At 47.1% G+C, this 15,413-nt stretch overlaps 1 protein-coding gene across 47 annotated transcripts in view; it reads right to left on the bottom strand.

Moving 5' to 3' along the window:
* The window catches only part of SCRIB (scribble planar cell polarity protein), a 264,687-nt gene that overhangs the window by 165,721 nt on the left and 83,553 nt on the right, over positions 1-15,413 (bottom strand). For 46 of the 47 annotated variants that reach the window (XM_075919859.1, XM_075919864.1, XM_075919865.1 and 43 more), the window contains 2 exons: positions 6,364-6,453; positions 5,905-5,982 (listed from right to left, as the gene is read on the bottom strand). In XM_075919859.1, coding sequence (XP_075775974.1) covers positions 5,905-5,982; positions 6,364-6,453 — 168 coding nt within the window. Of the gene's footprint in view, positions 1-5,904; positions 5,983-6,363; positions 6,454-15,413 lie in introns of those variants that run through there. The other variant, XR_012901145.1, reaches the window with a different exon arrangement.

The following is a 15,413-nucleotide window of genomic DNA, read 5'->3' as shown; positions in this document are numbered from 1 at the left end:
CCTCTGACAGACAGAGGCCAAGGACACCATTTTATTCCCTGGCTAATAGCCTTTTATGGACCTAACCTCCATGAAATTATCCAGCTTCTCTTTAAACTCTATTATAGTCCAAGCCTTCACAGCCTCCTCTGGCAAGGAGTTCCACAGGTTGACTACGCGCTGTGTGAAGAAGAACTTTCTTGTATTAGTTTTAAACCTGCTACCCATTAATTTCATTTGGTGTCCTCTAGTTCTTCTATTTAGGGAACTAATAAATAACTTTTCTTTATCAGCCCTCTCCACACCACTCATAACTCCAAGATCTTTCCTGATTTGTCGTAGCCAAATTAGCCTCCATCATACTGTACGTATAGTTGGGGTTATTTTTCCCCATGTGCATTACTTTACACTTATCCACATTAAATTTCATTTGCCATTTTGTTGCCCAATCACTCAGATCTTGGAGTTATCGTGGACAGTTCTCTGAAAACTTCCACACAGTGTGCAGCGGCGGTTAAAAAGGCAAATAGGATGCTAGGAATTATTAGGAAAGGGATAGAAAATAAGACCCAGAATATCTTACTGCCCCTGTATAAAACTATGGTACGCCCACATCTTGAATACTGTGTACAGATGTGATCTCCTCACCTCAAAAAAGATATTTTGGCCTTGGAAAGGGTTCAGAAAAGGGAAACTAAAATGATTAGGGGTTTGGAACGGGTCCCATATGAAGAGAGGTTAAAATGACTGGGACTTTTCAGTTTAGAAAAGAGGAGACTGAGGGGGGATATGATAGAGGTCTATAAAAGCATGAGTGGTGTGGAGAGGGCCGATAAAGAAAAGTTATTTATTAGTTCCCTAAACACAAGATCTAGCGGACACCAAATGAAATTAATGGGGAGCAGGTTTAAAACTAATAAAAGAAAGTTCTTCACACAGCGTGTAGTCAACCTGTGGAACTCCTTGCCAGAGGAGGCTGTGAAGGCTAGGACTATAACAGAGTTTAAAGAGAAGCTGGATAAATTCATGGAGGTTAGGTCCATAAAAGGCTATTAGCCAGGGGATAAAATGGTGTCCTTGGCCTCTGTTTGTCAGAGGCTGGAGAGGGATGGCAGGAGACAAATCGCTTGATTGTGTCTTCGGTCCACCCTCTCTGGGGCACCTGGTGCTGGCCACTGCGGGCAGACAGGATACTGGGCTAGATGGACCTTTGGTCTGACCCAGTACGGCCGTTCTTATGTTCTTGTGTTATGTTCTTATGATTCCAGTAAAGGGAAATCCTGCCTTACTAATCTACTAGACTTATTTGGGGAGGTCAACAAACATGTGGACAAGGGGGATCCTGTGGATGTAGTGTACTTAGATTTCCAGAGAGCCCTTGACAAGGTCCTTCACCAAATGCTCTTAAGCAAAGTAAGTTGTCATGGGATAAGAGGGAAGGTCCTTTCATTGATTGAGAACTGGTTAAAAGACAGGAAAACAAGGGTAGGAATGAATGGTCAGCTTTCAGAATGGAGAGGGGTAACAAGTGGGGTCCCCCAAGGATCTGTCCTGAGACCAATCCTATTCAACTTGTTCATAAATGATCTAGAGAAAGGGGTAAACAGGGAGGTGGTAAAATTTGCAAATGATCCCAAACTGCTCAATGTAGTTAAGATCAAAGCAGACTGTGAAGAGCTTCAAAAAGATCTCACCAAACTGAGTGATTGGGCAACAAAACGGGAAATGAAATGTAATGTTGATAAATGTAAAGCCATGCACACTGGAGAGAGGCTACCAAAATAGAGAACTCTGTAATAATGGGGGATTTTAATTACCCCCATATTGACTGGATCCATGTCACCTCAGGAAGAGAAGCGGAGATAAAATTTCTCAATTGCTTAAATGACTGCTTCTTGGAGCAGCTGGTGCAGGAACCCACAAGGAGAGAGGCAATTCTCGATTTAGTCCTGAGTGGAGCGCAGGATCAGGTCCAGGATATAACCGTTACAGGACCGCTTGGGAATAGTGACCATAATATAATAACATTCAACATTCCTGTGGTGGGAAGAACACCTCAGCAGTCCAGCACTCTGGCATTTAATTTCAAAAAGGGGAATTACACAAAAATGAGGAGGTTTGTTAAACAGAAATTAAAAGGCACAGTGACTAGAGCCAAATCCCTGAAAGCTGCATGGAAACTTTTTAAAGACACCATAATAGAGGCCCAACTTAAATGTATACCCCAAATTAAAAAACATAGCAAGAGACCTAAAAAAGAGTCACCGTGGCTTAACCACCATGTAAAAGAAGCAGTGAGGGACAAAAAGGTATCTTTTAAGAAGTGGAAGTCCAATCCTAGTGAGATAAATAGAAAGGAACAGAAACACTGTCAAATCAAGTGTAAACATGTAATAAGAAAAGCAAAAAAAGATTTTGAGGAACAGCTAGCCAAAAACTCAAAAAGAAATAACAAAATGTTTTTTAAGGACATTAGAAGCAGGAAGCCTGCTAAAAAGCCTGTGGGTCCCCTAGATGATCAAGCTATAAAAGGAGCAATCAAGGACGATAAAGCCATTGCGGAGAAACTAAATGATTTCTTTGCTTCAGTCTTCACGGCTGAGGATGTTGGGGAGATTCCTGAATCTGCACCGTCCTTTGTGGGTGATGAATCTGAGGAACTGTCCCGGATTGAAGTGTCATTAGAGGAGGTTTTGGAACAAATAGAAAAACTTAATGTTAACAAATCTCCGGGACCGGATGGCGTTCATCCAAGGGTTCTAAAAGAACTTAAATGGGAAATTGCTGAGCTGTTATCTGTGGTTTGTAGCCTATCCTTTAAATCGGCTTCCGTACCTAATGACTGGAAGGTAGCCAACGTGACACCAATATTTAAAAAGGGCTCTAGAGGCGATCCTGGCAATTACAGACCGGTAAGTCTAACTTCAGTACCGGACAAATTAGTCGAAACAATAGTAAAGAATAAAATTGTGAAGCATGTAGAAGAACATAATTTGTTGGACAAAAGTCAACATGGTTTCTGTAAAGGGAAATCCTGTCTTACTAATCTATTAGAGTTCTTTGAAGGGGTTAACAAACATGCGGACAAGGGGGATCCAGTAGATATAGTATACTTGGATTTTCAGAAAGCCTTTGACAAGGTCCCTCACCAAAGGCTCTTGTGTAAATTACATGGCCATGGGATAAGAGGGAAGGTCCTTTCTTGGATTGAGAACTGGCTAAAAGACAGGAAACAAAGGGTAGGAATAAATGGTAAATTTTCAGATTGGAGAGGGGTAACTAGTGGTGTCCCCCAAGGGTCAGTCCTAGGACCAATCCTTTTCAACTTATTCATAAATGATCTGGAGAAAGGGGTAAGCAGTGAGGTAGTAAAGTTTGCAGATGATACCAAACTGTTTAAGATAGTCAAGACAGAAGCAGACTGCGAGGGACTCCAAGAAGATCTCACCAAACTGAGTGATTGGGCAACAAAATGGCAAATGAAATTTAATGTGGATAAGTGTAAAGTAATGCACATCGGGAAAAATAACCCCAACTATACGTACAGTATGATGGGGGCTAATTTGGCTACGACAAATCAGGAAAGATCTTGGAGTTATCGTGGACAGTTCTCTGAAAACTTCCACACAGTGTGCAGCGGCGGTCAAAAAGGCAAATAGGATGCTAGGAATTATTAAGAAAGGGATAGAAAACAAGACCCAGAATATCTTACTGCCCCTGTATAAAACTATGGTACGCCCACATCTTGAATACTGTGTACAGATGTGGTCTCCTCACCTCAAAAAAGATACTTTGGCCTTGGAAAGGGTTCAGAAAAGGGCAACTAAAATGATTAGGGGTTTGGAACGGGTCCCATATGAAGAGAGGTTAAAACAACTGGGACTTTTCCGGTTAGAAAAGAGGAGACTGAGGGGGGATATGATAGAGGTCTATAAAATCATGAGTGGTGTGGAGAGGGTCGATAAAGAAAAGTTATTTATTAGTTCTCTAAATAGAAGAACTAGAGGACACCAAATGAAATTAATGGGTAGCAGGTTTAAAACTAATAAAAGAAAGTTCTTCTTCACACAGCATGTAGTCAACCTGTGGAACTCCTTGCCAGAGGAGGCTGTGAAGGCTAGGACTATAACAGAGTTTAAAGAGAAGCTAGATAATTTCATGGAGGTTAGGTCCATAAAAGGCTATTAGCCAGGGGATAAAATGGTGTCCTTGGCCTCTGTTTGTCAGAGGCTGGAGAGGGATGGCAGGAGACAAATCGCTTGATCATTGTCTTCGGTCCACCCTCTCTGGGGCACCTTGTGCTGGCCACTATCGGCAGACAGGATACTGGGCTACAAGGACCTTTGGTCTGACCCAGTACGGCCGTTCTTATGTTCTTATGTAACAAATAATCCCAACTTTGCACAAAATATGAGGTCGACTAATTTAGCTATAACTACTCAAGAGAGAGATCTTGGAGTCATTGTGGATAGTTCTCTGAAAACATCCACTCAGTGTGCAGCAGCAGTCAAAAAACAAACAGAATGTTAGGAATTATTAAAAAAGGGATACAGAATAAAATATCTTATCGCCTCTGTATAAAAGCATGGTACGCCCACATCTTGAATACTGCATACAGATGTGGTCACTCCATCTAAAAAATGATACACTGGCATTGGAAGAGGTTCAGAAAAGGGCAACAAAAATGATTAGGGGTTTGGAACGGGTCCCATATGAAGAGAGATTAAAAAGACTTGGACTTTTCAGCTTAGAAAAGAGGGGCAAAGGGGGGATATGACAGAGGTCTATAAAATCATGACTGATGTGGAAAAAGTGAATTAGGAAAAATTATTTTCTTGTTCCTACAATATAAAAACTAGGGGTCACCAAATGAAATTAATGGGGAGCAGGTTTAAAACAAACAAAAGGAAGTTTTTCTTCACACAGCGCACAGTTATCCTGTGGAACTCCTTGCCAGAGGATGCTGTGAAGAACTTTAACAGGGTTCAAGAAAGAACTAGATAAATTCATGGAGGTTAGTCCATCAATGGCTGTTAGCCAGGATGGTTAGGAACGGTGTCCCTACCCTCTGTCAAAGGCTGGGAATGGGATACAGGAGAGGGATGGCTTGAAGATTCCCTGTTCTGTTCACTCCCTCTGGGGCTTCTGGCATTGACCACTGTCAGAAGACAGGACACTGAGCTAGATGGACCATTGGTCTGACCCAGTCTGGCCGTTCTTGTGTTCTCCACAGGGAACTCCCCCAGCCCCCACAAACACACACTGACTGCACAGAGAACCCTCCCCCTGACACACACACTGACGCCCACCAACCAACCCCACGAGAGCCTACACATACCAACTCCACAGGGTACCCTCAAACACACACCAGCCCCACTATGTAAATGTAAAGCAACAGGAAAAAATAGCACTGAGGTATCAATAACCCTCCTTCTTCTGCTCTAACCAATAGACAATACTTCCCTTCCAGAGCCAGAAATAGAACCCAGGAGTCCTAAAGCCATGTCTATACTTACCTGGAAGTTCGAATCAAGATAGGCAACTCCAGCTGGGTTAACTACGTAGCTGGAATCGACGTACCTCGATTCGAACTTTAGTACCTTCCCCACAGCAGGAGGTCAACGGGAGAACTGCTCCTATCGACTTCCCGTGCTCCTCGCAAGGAGTGGTACCAGCGCTGACGGGTGCCCCCTCAGCATTCAATTTAGCACATCCTTACAACTTAAGGTTAATGGGGATATTAGTTCAACCATAAGCTCACTGGGGCAGGGAAGTTTTGTTCTGGGTTTGTACAAATGGGTCCCCAAGCCCTGACTGGGAGGCACAGGCATGATGGCCACACAAATAAAGAATAATCTTCCTCCAGACACTGGAACCACACCTGCAGCCCACAGTACTGTCATTTCACACAGGTTGGGCTCTTACCTCCAGGAGCTTGTCCCCAACACGGACTCCTGCTCGGGCTGCAGGGCCCTCCTCTGACACACGGGAAATAAAGATGCCCTGGAAGCAAAATGTCATGTGAGCAAGAGGAGAGCAGGCCTTTGCCCCAGGAGTTGATGTTAGTGGGGGGCCAGAGAGGGAGGAATTCCTTCTTCTGGGGGTGTCTGTTATTGGGAAGGGAATGCCCAGGCCCGGATGTGGCACTCTCTCTGGTGACTACACCGTGAGCACAGGGAAGCACTGGTGGGTCAGCCCACAACCTACATTCCCCCTTACTCAGCCCTACCAGACTCCTGCTTCCAAGAGGGTCTAAGGCTGGCCCTGCCTTGCCCGGTGCGCGCCAACACAGCCACAGAGCAGGCCCCGCACAGGCAGGGTCAGGCACTGCCTTGCTGGGGCCCATCTCATGTCTGTCCCTGCGCTGGCACCCCAGGTCCTTACCTCGTCGTCGCCCTTGTACGGAGTTGAGCCTTTTCCCCCTGCGATGCTGATGCCCAGCCCCCCTGTCTGCCGCAGGATAGTCAGAGTCAGCTGCAAGCAAAATGGAAACAGATCACAGGGCTGCAGCCCACGCTGTGGGCGAGAGGGGTGCGCAGAACATGCAGGCTGGCGCGTTCCAGCCCACGTGCAACGGCGAGTTCGCTTCAGTGCGTGCATGGCGGCTCCTGCCTTCGGCAAAACAGAAGGGCTGATGGGGGACGGGATGGCAGACACATCGGGCAGTCGCCCAAAAGCCAATCAGCCCCTTCCCTTCCCTGCCCTTTAGCCCAAGGGCCAACTTGCCAGGCACAAGCATATTGGACACTTTGGCCAGCTGCAAGCAGAGGTGTGGGTAGGAGACTTGCGGTGGGATGGGGATGAGCAGGAGTTGAGGGGAGGGGACTGAGCAGTAGCTGGGGGAAGGGGTGGGACTTAGTCAGATGGGGGTGACAGAAGCCAGTCACAGCAATCATGCCTCTTGGTCTCCTTTCCTTTGGGGCCCGATTCGATGCAGGTACCACAAAATGAAGGGCCTCTCCCCACCCTAACAAGCACCTGGGTCCTAGACTGATCCCAGGGCATGGCCATGATCAAATGACTCTCTTCGCCCTCCAGGCGTGCGGAGGCCTGACTCCTCTTCTCCCCTCAGGGACGGGCAGACGCAGGACCCTGACTAGGGCCTCCAACTTCCTCCCATCTCTGCTCCCCCCCGCCCACCCCACCTGCTCAGTGCTCTCCAGCCGAAGCCCAGGCCCAGCAGACAGTCCCTCCATGACAGGGAAGAAAGGAGGCGTTCTGGGGGCTCCCTGAGGGCCGGGGTACTGGTGGTGGAAATGCACAGAGCCCTTGGGGACAGCAGGGTGCTGGTGGGGGAGGAAGGAGACAGGAAGAAACCTGCTGCCCACAAGATGGCACTTTTCTGGGACAGTCTAGAGCAGAGAAAGGCTGCTGCAGAGGCTTCTAGCCCTAAGAGCACACCCAGCTGAGGCCATCCTCAGAGGCTGCACGGGAGTGGGAGGCCAGAGCAAATTTGGGCCATCTCCTCTAGTGGCCTGTTTCTGGTATGGGCCCTGCTAGGTGCTTCTCATGCCGTGGCTAGGGAACCCCTGAATCTGGGCTGCCTAAGACGGGGAGAGCAAGGCTCAGGGATCCTGGGGTTCTTGGAAAAGAGCATTTCACACAGCTCAGCGCATGATGTGAGCCACGTGTGCAGAACTGGACTCTATGAAGCGAGGTTACTTGACAGCTGCCACGTGTTTACGTCCTACTCTACCCTCCCATGGACTGTCCATCTGCTGCACATCTTCAGCTGCATGAGTAACGCAGCTGAAGTCCACGTACATAGATCTACATACTGTGGTGTCTTCACCGCGGCGAGTCGCTGGCAGACGCTCTCCTGCCGACTCCACCTATGCTGCTTGTTCTGGTGGCGTACTGGAGTCGACAGGAGAGCTCAGCAGCTGACTTATCACCTCTCGGCTAGATCGCCCCTTGCTACCCATCGATCCAGCCTGTAGCCAAGACCCTAAGTTCCACGATGCTTTGAGAGACACGGCCTCTGGAAAGCTGCCTGATCAGCACAGGCTTATAGCTCAGTAAGCCACCAGCAAATGGAGGCTCCGCCCCATCTCCCTTTCTGCTATTTCTGCTCCCAGTTCTGGTTCTAAAACGAATGAACCCTGTGCAGCTTCCAGTCATGGGCGGCTGATTTTGTGGAAAAACTTGCCAGCTGTCTACACTGGCCGCTTGATTTTGCACAAAAGAACTGACGTTCTACTGTCCGAAATCAGTGCTTCTTGCGCAAATGCTTTGATGTTCCCATTTGGGCAAAAGCCCTTTTCCGGAAATGCTTTTGCGCAAAAGGGTCAGTGTAGACGCTAAAAAGTGTTTTGCGCAAAAAAAGCCCCGATGGTGAAAATGGAGATTGACACGGACACTTTTCCGCAAAAAGTGCTTTTGTGCCAAAGCGTCCGTGCCAATCTAGATGCTCTTTTCTGCAAATGCTTTTAATGGAGAAACTTTTCCGTTAAAAGCATTTGCGGAAAATCCTGCCAGTCTGGACGTAGCCACGGTGTCTTGTTACCCTCCTCTACAGAGCACAGGTGAAATGGACTAAGACCTGGCTGACAGATGAATGGGGAATTATCGAAGGGGGTGTCTCTAGTGCTTTTCCCTGGATCAGTACATGGCCTGACACTATGCAGCATATTTATCAATGATGTACAAGCAAACACAAACTCACTCCTGCTAGTAAAGGTGAGTAAGCCAAGATCAGAGAGGAACAGCATGCTTTAGCCAAACATACATTACTGGGCTCCATACAGGGTAACCGCACCAGCTCGAAGGGCGTTATGATCTACAGGTTAGACTCCATACTCTGATAGTCCCTTCTGGCCTTAAATTTTGCTAATCTGTAAGGACAGAGCAGTGATCCAGACTGGCCTTGCTCTGAGAGTAACCTGCGTCAACTCAAACACTGTTTTAATACAGCCAAAAGGAAGATTACACACAATGAACCCGGAGTGCAGGCCATACCTCCAGCATGGGGAATGACATCACTCCAAGGGACTACTGAGTCAAGCGCCAGGACATGAGTCCCCAGGGGCTGCTGAAAGGGGCAAACGTACAACCAGGGAGAGGCAGGAGGGCTTTGCTCGATGACTTTGGTGAGACTGATACAGGACTATCTGGTACAATTCCGGGAGCCACATTTTCAAAATCGTGTTAACAAAATTGAAGAGGGTGCCGAACAGAGCCACAAAACAGAATTCACGGGCTGGCAAAAAGGCCTGACCCAGAGACTTGTAAATGACTGTGAGGTTTTGATTTCCACGTGTACATACTGTCATGTTGAGAAAATACCAGACACCAAAGGGCACTTTAATCTAGCAGAGACAGGAAGAAAATGAACCAATGACTGGAAGTGGAACTCAGACAAATTCAACTTAGAAATCAGGCAACAAGAGTTAAAAGTTGGCGTGTTTAATTATTGGCATAAACTATTAAAGGTGTTGGATTCTCCGTCTCTTGCAGTGTCCCGACCCTGGATGACTTTCTGGAACTGATGCTAGCCAAACACAAGTGACAGGGGACTTGGTAAAGGGGTATTCAGTTGCCTGTGTTATACAGACCATCACTCTAGATGGGCTAATGGGCCCTCCGGCCTTAAACGCTGTAAGTCTTAAGCTCTCAAGTGAAAGCAACACAGGGTTGAGAGGGACTAGAGATCACGGCAGGAAATCAGCAAGTCAGAGTCAACCTGGGTACAGGCAGTACATACACCAGGAGAAAATAAAGCCCAGATACCCAATGGACAGGAGATACTTGGACCACAGGAACAGCCACTAGAGATCAAGACAGGATGGCAGCTGTAAGATCGACCAGTTTGCAGCAGCGTAAGGCAGATGGAAAAGCCCAACGAGATTGTGGGAATGCATATACAGGGACTTTTGGTCTCAGAGCAGGGAGGAACCAGTGGCTCCCTCCAGCTCAGTCCCACACCTACTGCCCTGGGGCAGGGTGGGGGAGACCAGTTGGCTGCCCCATTCTCACATGGAGATACTGCAAAAGTGGAGGGTGCTCAGAGAAGAGCCATGAAACAGCTCTCGGGCCAGAAAGACTGACTCACCAGGAGAGATTAGAAGAGCTAAATCTGTCTGGCATCCCTAAGCAACAAGGGGACATAACAACAGGCTGCAAATAGCACATGTGGGCAAACGGTGAAGAGAGAGGAGCCGAGTCCTTGGGCTGATTAGAACTAGACTAAAGCAAACAATCCAAAACCTAACAGGAGTGAACAATTCTGCCCTGGGCCCAGGAATGAGACGTGCTGGGGAACTGCCAACTTTTAACCATAACAGACCACACTGGGTTGTATCAGTGGCCCACCCAGTCCCGTATCCTGCCTTCGACAGTGGCCAGCGTAGGGGGAATCAACGGAGCGGCGCAATTAGAAAGTAACCCGCCACTCCCCGACGTCTGGTAGTCAGAGTAGAGACACACAGGGGCTATGTCGACACTGCGCATTGTTGAGCAATAAGATATGCAAATGCGGCACGGGGATGAATATCGCCACGCCTCATTTGCATACCTAATGAGCCGCCATTTTGCGGCACAGGCTTTTATGCAAGAAGGAGCTGTCTACACTGCTCCTTCTTGAGCAAAAAACCCCTCTTGCGCAGAGCCGTTCTTCCTGAAAATACGCAGCAGAACGGCTCTGCGCAAGGGGGGCAGTTTGTGCAAGAAGGGGCAGTGTAGACAGCTCCTTCTTGCGCAAAAGCCCGTGCCACAAAAATGACGTCTCATTAGGTATGCAAATGAGCTGCAGCGATCTTCATCCCCGTGTCTCATTTGCATATCTTATTGCTCAACAACGCACAGTGTAGGCAAAGCCCTAGAGCATGGGGTCGTGTCCCTGACCAATAACCATTGATGGAACTATCCTCCATGAACATAGTCAATTCTTTTTGGAACCCAGTTACACTTTGGGCCTTCACAACATCATATGGCAATGAGTTCCACAGGTTGATTGTATGATGTGTGAAGAAATACATTGTTTGTTTTAAACCAGCTGCCTATTAATTGTGTTAGGAAGGAACAATCAGTTCCATACATACAAGATGGGAAGCGACTGTCTAGGAAGGAGCATGGCAGAAAGGGATCTAGGGGTCATAGTGGACCACAAGTTGAATATGAGTCAACAGTGTGATGCTGTTGCCAAAAAAGCAAATATGATTCTAGGTTGTATCAACAGGTGTGTTGTAAGCAAAACTCGTGAAGTCATTCTGCCGCTCTACTCTGCACTAGTTAGGCCTCAGCTGGAGTACTGTGTCCAGTTCTGGGCGCCACATTTCAAGAAAGATGTGGAGAAATTGGAAAGGGTACAGAGAAGAGCGACAAGAAAGATTAAAGGTCTAGAGAACATGACCTATGAAGCCAGGCTTCATGAACTGGGCTTGTTTAGTTTGGAAAAAAGAAGATTAAGGGGGGACATGATAGCGGTTTTCAAATATCTAAAAGGGTGTCACAAGGAGGAAGGAGAAAATTTGTTCCTCTTGGTTTCTGAGGACAGGACAAGGAGTAATGGGCTTAAAGTGCAGCAAGGGAGGTTTAGATTGGACATTAGGAAAAAATTCCTAACTGTCAGGGTGGTCAAATATTGGAATAAATTGCCAAGGGAGGTGGTGGAATCTCCCTCTCTGGAGATATTTAAGAACAGGTTAGATAGACATCTGTCAGGGATGGTGTAGGTGGAGCTTGGTCCTGCCTTGAGGGCGGGGGGCTGGACTCGATGACCTCTTGAGGTCCCTTCCAGTCCTATTATTCTATGATTCTATGACTCCTAGCTCTTGTGTTATGTGAAGGGATAAACAAACAAGTCCCTGTTCGCTTTCTCTGCACTTTTAGGGTATGCCTACATTGTAACACTATTTCTAAATAACTTAGTCAATGGCTACACAGCAGGCAGTTATTTCAAAAGTGTCAAAATACTGTAAACCTGGAGGACTTCTTACTCCAACTCCTGTAACCCTCATTGTACGAGGAGTAAGGGAAATCGAAGGAAGAATGCACTATTTCAAAATAAGTGCTGTGTAGATGCTCCCTATTTCAAAAAGCTACACAAATTGACAGTTCAAATTGTGTAGCTTGTTTTGAGTTAAGCCCTGCTGTCTAGATGCACCCTTAGATTTTATAGACTTCTATAATTTCCCCCTGTAGTCCTCTTTTTCCTTGAAGAGTACCAGTCCTTCTTAATCTCTTTTCCTATGGATGCACTTCTATATCCCTACAGTAATTCCTCATTTAACACTTCAGATATGTTTCAGAAAATGATCGTGTTAAGTGAAAACGTGTTATGCGGGGTCAATTTTCCCATTGAAAATAATGGAAAAGGTGGGGGTTGTGTTTCAAGCGGTGGTGTCTGTTGGGACCAGGACATAAGGTTGGGGGAAAAAGGGGACTGGGTTACAGCAGGGAGGAGAGGTGTTTGGCTCAGAGGGGGGGGAGGGCGAGGATTGGGTTGGGAGTATACCCCTGTGACGGGTCTACCAGGACCCGCACTGTGTCCGGCAAGGGGGGGGTTGCCAGGGAACAGCGCAGCGAGCAGTGAACCCTCCACCACTTTGCAGGGAGGTGGGGGAAGCCCCGCACAGCCGCCGGTAATGGGCCAGCTGGGGAAATCGTGTTATTCCAAGGACAGTTGTGTAATTCAAAAAACGTTCCCTAAAAATAAATCGTGCGATTGTGAGAACGTGTTACGCGGGCACGTGTTAAATGAGGAATTGCTGTACTCATTTTGTTGCCCTTCTCTGTACGTTCTCCAATTTTCCCTTTTGTTAAGCTGGGGCGCCCAGGACATCGTTCCAGGTGTGGGCATACCAGGGGTTTCTATAGCAGCAATGTATTTATTTTCTTATCTAGTCCCTTCCTAATTGTTCTTAACATTGTTGGCTTTTTTGGTTGCTACCACACCTTGACCAGGCGTTCTCAGAGACCTACCCTACTTGAACAAACGGGTCCATACTTGGGTGGTTAGCCTGAGCCAGCACCTCACAGCCATACTAGTTTAGGCAATAGCTCAGTGGCTCGCAGCCAAAGGTACATTCGTTGTAGGTGACAAATCTGAGGAACTGTCCCAGACTGAGGTATCCTTAGAGCAGGTTTTGGAAAAATCTGATCAACTAAACAGTAACAAGTCACCGGGACCAGATGGCATTCACCCCGTGAGGATGGGCAGGAATGGTGTCCCAGGCTTCTGGCTGTCAGCAGCTAGGAATGGGTGTCAGGGGCTGGATCACTTGACGATTCCGTTCCGTTCATTCCCTCTAGGGAGCCTGGGATTGGCCACGCTCAGAAGACAGGATACTGGCCTTTGGCTGGGTAGGGCTGTCTTAGGTACACTTTCAAATATATTCAGTTACAACACAATACAAAGTGGATAGAGCTCACTTAATATTAGTTTTATTACAAATTTTTGCACTGTAAAAACGGTACGTGACTTGCAAAATACAAGTACTGTAGTGCAATTTCATTATTCTGAAAGTGCAATTTACAAATGTAAAGTTTATTACATAAATCAAAATCAATATAAAACTTTAGAGCCTACAAATCCAACTCAGTCCTACACCTTGTTCTACCAATGGCTCAGACAAACCAGTTTGTTTACATTTGCAGGAGATTGTAAATAAGAAGCAGGCAGCACTATGTCACTTGGAAATTAATCTAGGCAGACATGTGGCACTTTTGTAGCTGGTGCTGAAGATACGCAGAAGATTCCTAGGTCCACTCATGCTTCAACTGTCATTGCAGAGGACTTGCATCCAACCAGCTCAGGCCAGCGTGTTCATTTTCATTATTTGAGTGCCAAACCCACCAGCAGACGGTTGAATTTCTTTTCTGATGGTGCAGGTTCTGTAGTTGCTGCATTGGAGCGCTGTTCTTTTAAGATTTCTGAACGCATGTGCCACACCTTGCTCCTCAGATTTTGGAAAGCACTTGAGATCCTTAAACCTTGGGGTGAGTGCTGTAGTATTTTTAGAAATCTCACAGTGGAATCCTCTTTGTGTTTTGTCAAATGTGCAGCGAAAGTGTTCTGGGTCATCATCCGAGACTGCTTGAACACAATATATGGCAGAATTCAGGTAAAATGGAGCAGGAGACACACAACTCTCCCCCAAGGAGTTCAGTCACAAATTTAATTAATGCATTTTTAACGAGTGTCATCAGCATGGACACGTCCTCTGGAATGGCGGCCAACACATGAAGGGACATATGAATCGTTAGCATGTCTGGCAATGCCAACGACAAAAGTGCCACATGAAGGCCTAGTCTCACTTCCAGGTGACAGTGTAAACAAGAAGCAGGCAGCACTCTCTCCTAGAAACATGAACAAGCAGCGGCACAGCATGGACTTCTAGGCTCTAGCATTTTACATTTCTTATTTTTAAATGCAGGGCTTTTGTACATAATTCTACATTTGGAAGTTCATCGTTCATGCTAGAGCTTGCACGACAGTACTTGCCCGAGGTGAACTAAAATAAGCTTTTCTTTTTTACAGTGAAAATATTTGAAATAAAAATTCAACATTAGCACTGTTCACTTTATATGCCGTTAAAATTGAAATCAATACATTTGAAAATGTAGAAAATATCCAAAAATATTAACGAATTTGTATTCTATTATTAACAGCGCAACTAATTCCACACAATTTTTAATCACATTAATCGTGATTTTAATTGCTTGACAGCCATAATAGAAAGTAACATTTCATTCGATCAATGACTTGTTTATACTGCTCTATACAGGCAGTCCCCAACTTACGCGGATCCGACTTATGTCAGATCCGCACTTACAAACGGGGCTTTTCTCGCCCCGGAGCTCATGGGCAGCGGGTCGCCAGCCGTGTCCTCCGGGGCGAGAAAAGCTTCTCCCGGTCTCCCTGGTCTGCTGGGGGGGTCCAGCAAAGCCGCTGCATCCCCCCAGCAGACCAGGGACACCTGAGCAAAGCCGCCGCCAGTGTGAGCTAGGCCAGAGATCAGCCGTAGGGCCATATTGCTGGTTTTTCCCTACATCTGGGAAGCCGTAAAGCAGGGAGTACAGCCCAGATCCAAAATGCCCAATGTCCATTGGTTTCAAGGGCCGTGAGGCGTCTTAACGTCCTGTGAGGACCTATCCTGTCTTCCAGCAAGGAGACTTGGGAGGGTCGTTTGAGTCTTGTCAGGGAGGCTCCTGGGGGTCTCCAGGAAAAGCCAGTAAATACGTTGTTCAAAATGCCTGGAGCGAGGGCTGCTTGTCCCACGCCACCTGCTGAGGTAGGGTGAAGGTGCGCTGCAGTCTGGGTCCAAGCCCTGATTCGTCTCCACTTGCATCTGCTCACTGCTGAACACCTGTCCCATCAGTCCTCACCGCCGGGGCTGGACTGACTTCTGGGGGACGGGCTGGCAGTGGGATCTTGGGGGGAAGTTGGGTGCAGGAGTGGGCTGGGGGTGGGGCAGGAAATTGGCACAGCTCTC

This window comes from Pelodiscus sinensis, chromosome 2 (assembly GCF_049634645.1).
Source record: "Pelodiscus sinensis isolate JC-2024 chromosome 2, ASM4963464v1, whole genome shotgun sequence".
In the NCBI taxonomy this organism is placed as follows: Eukaryota; Metazoa; Chordata; order Testudines; family Trionychidae; genus Pelodiscus; species Pelodiscus sinensis.
The sequence above is the reverse complement of the archived record's forward strand: the minus strand, read 5'-3'. Positions and strand labels throughout refer to the sequence as shown.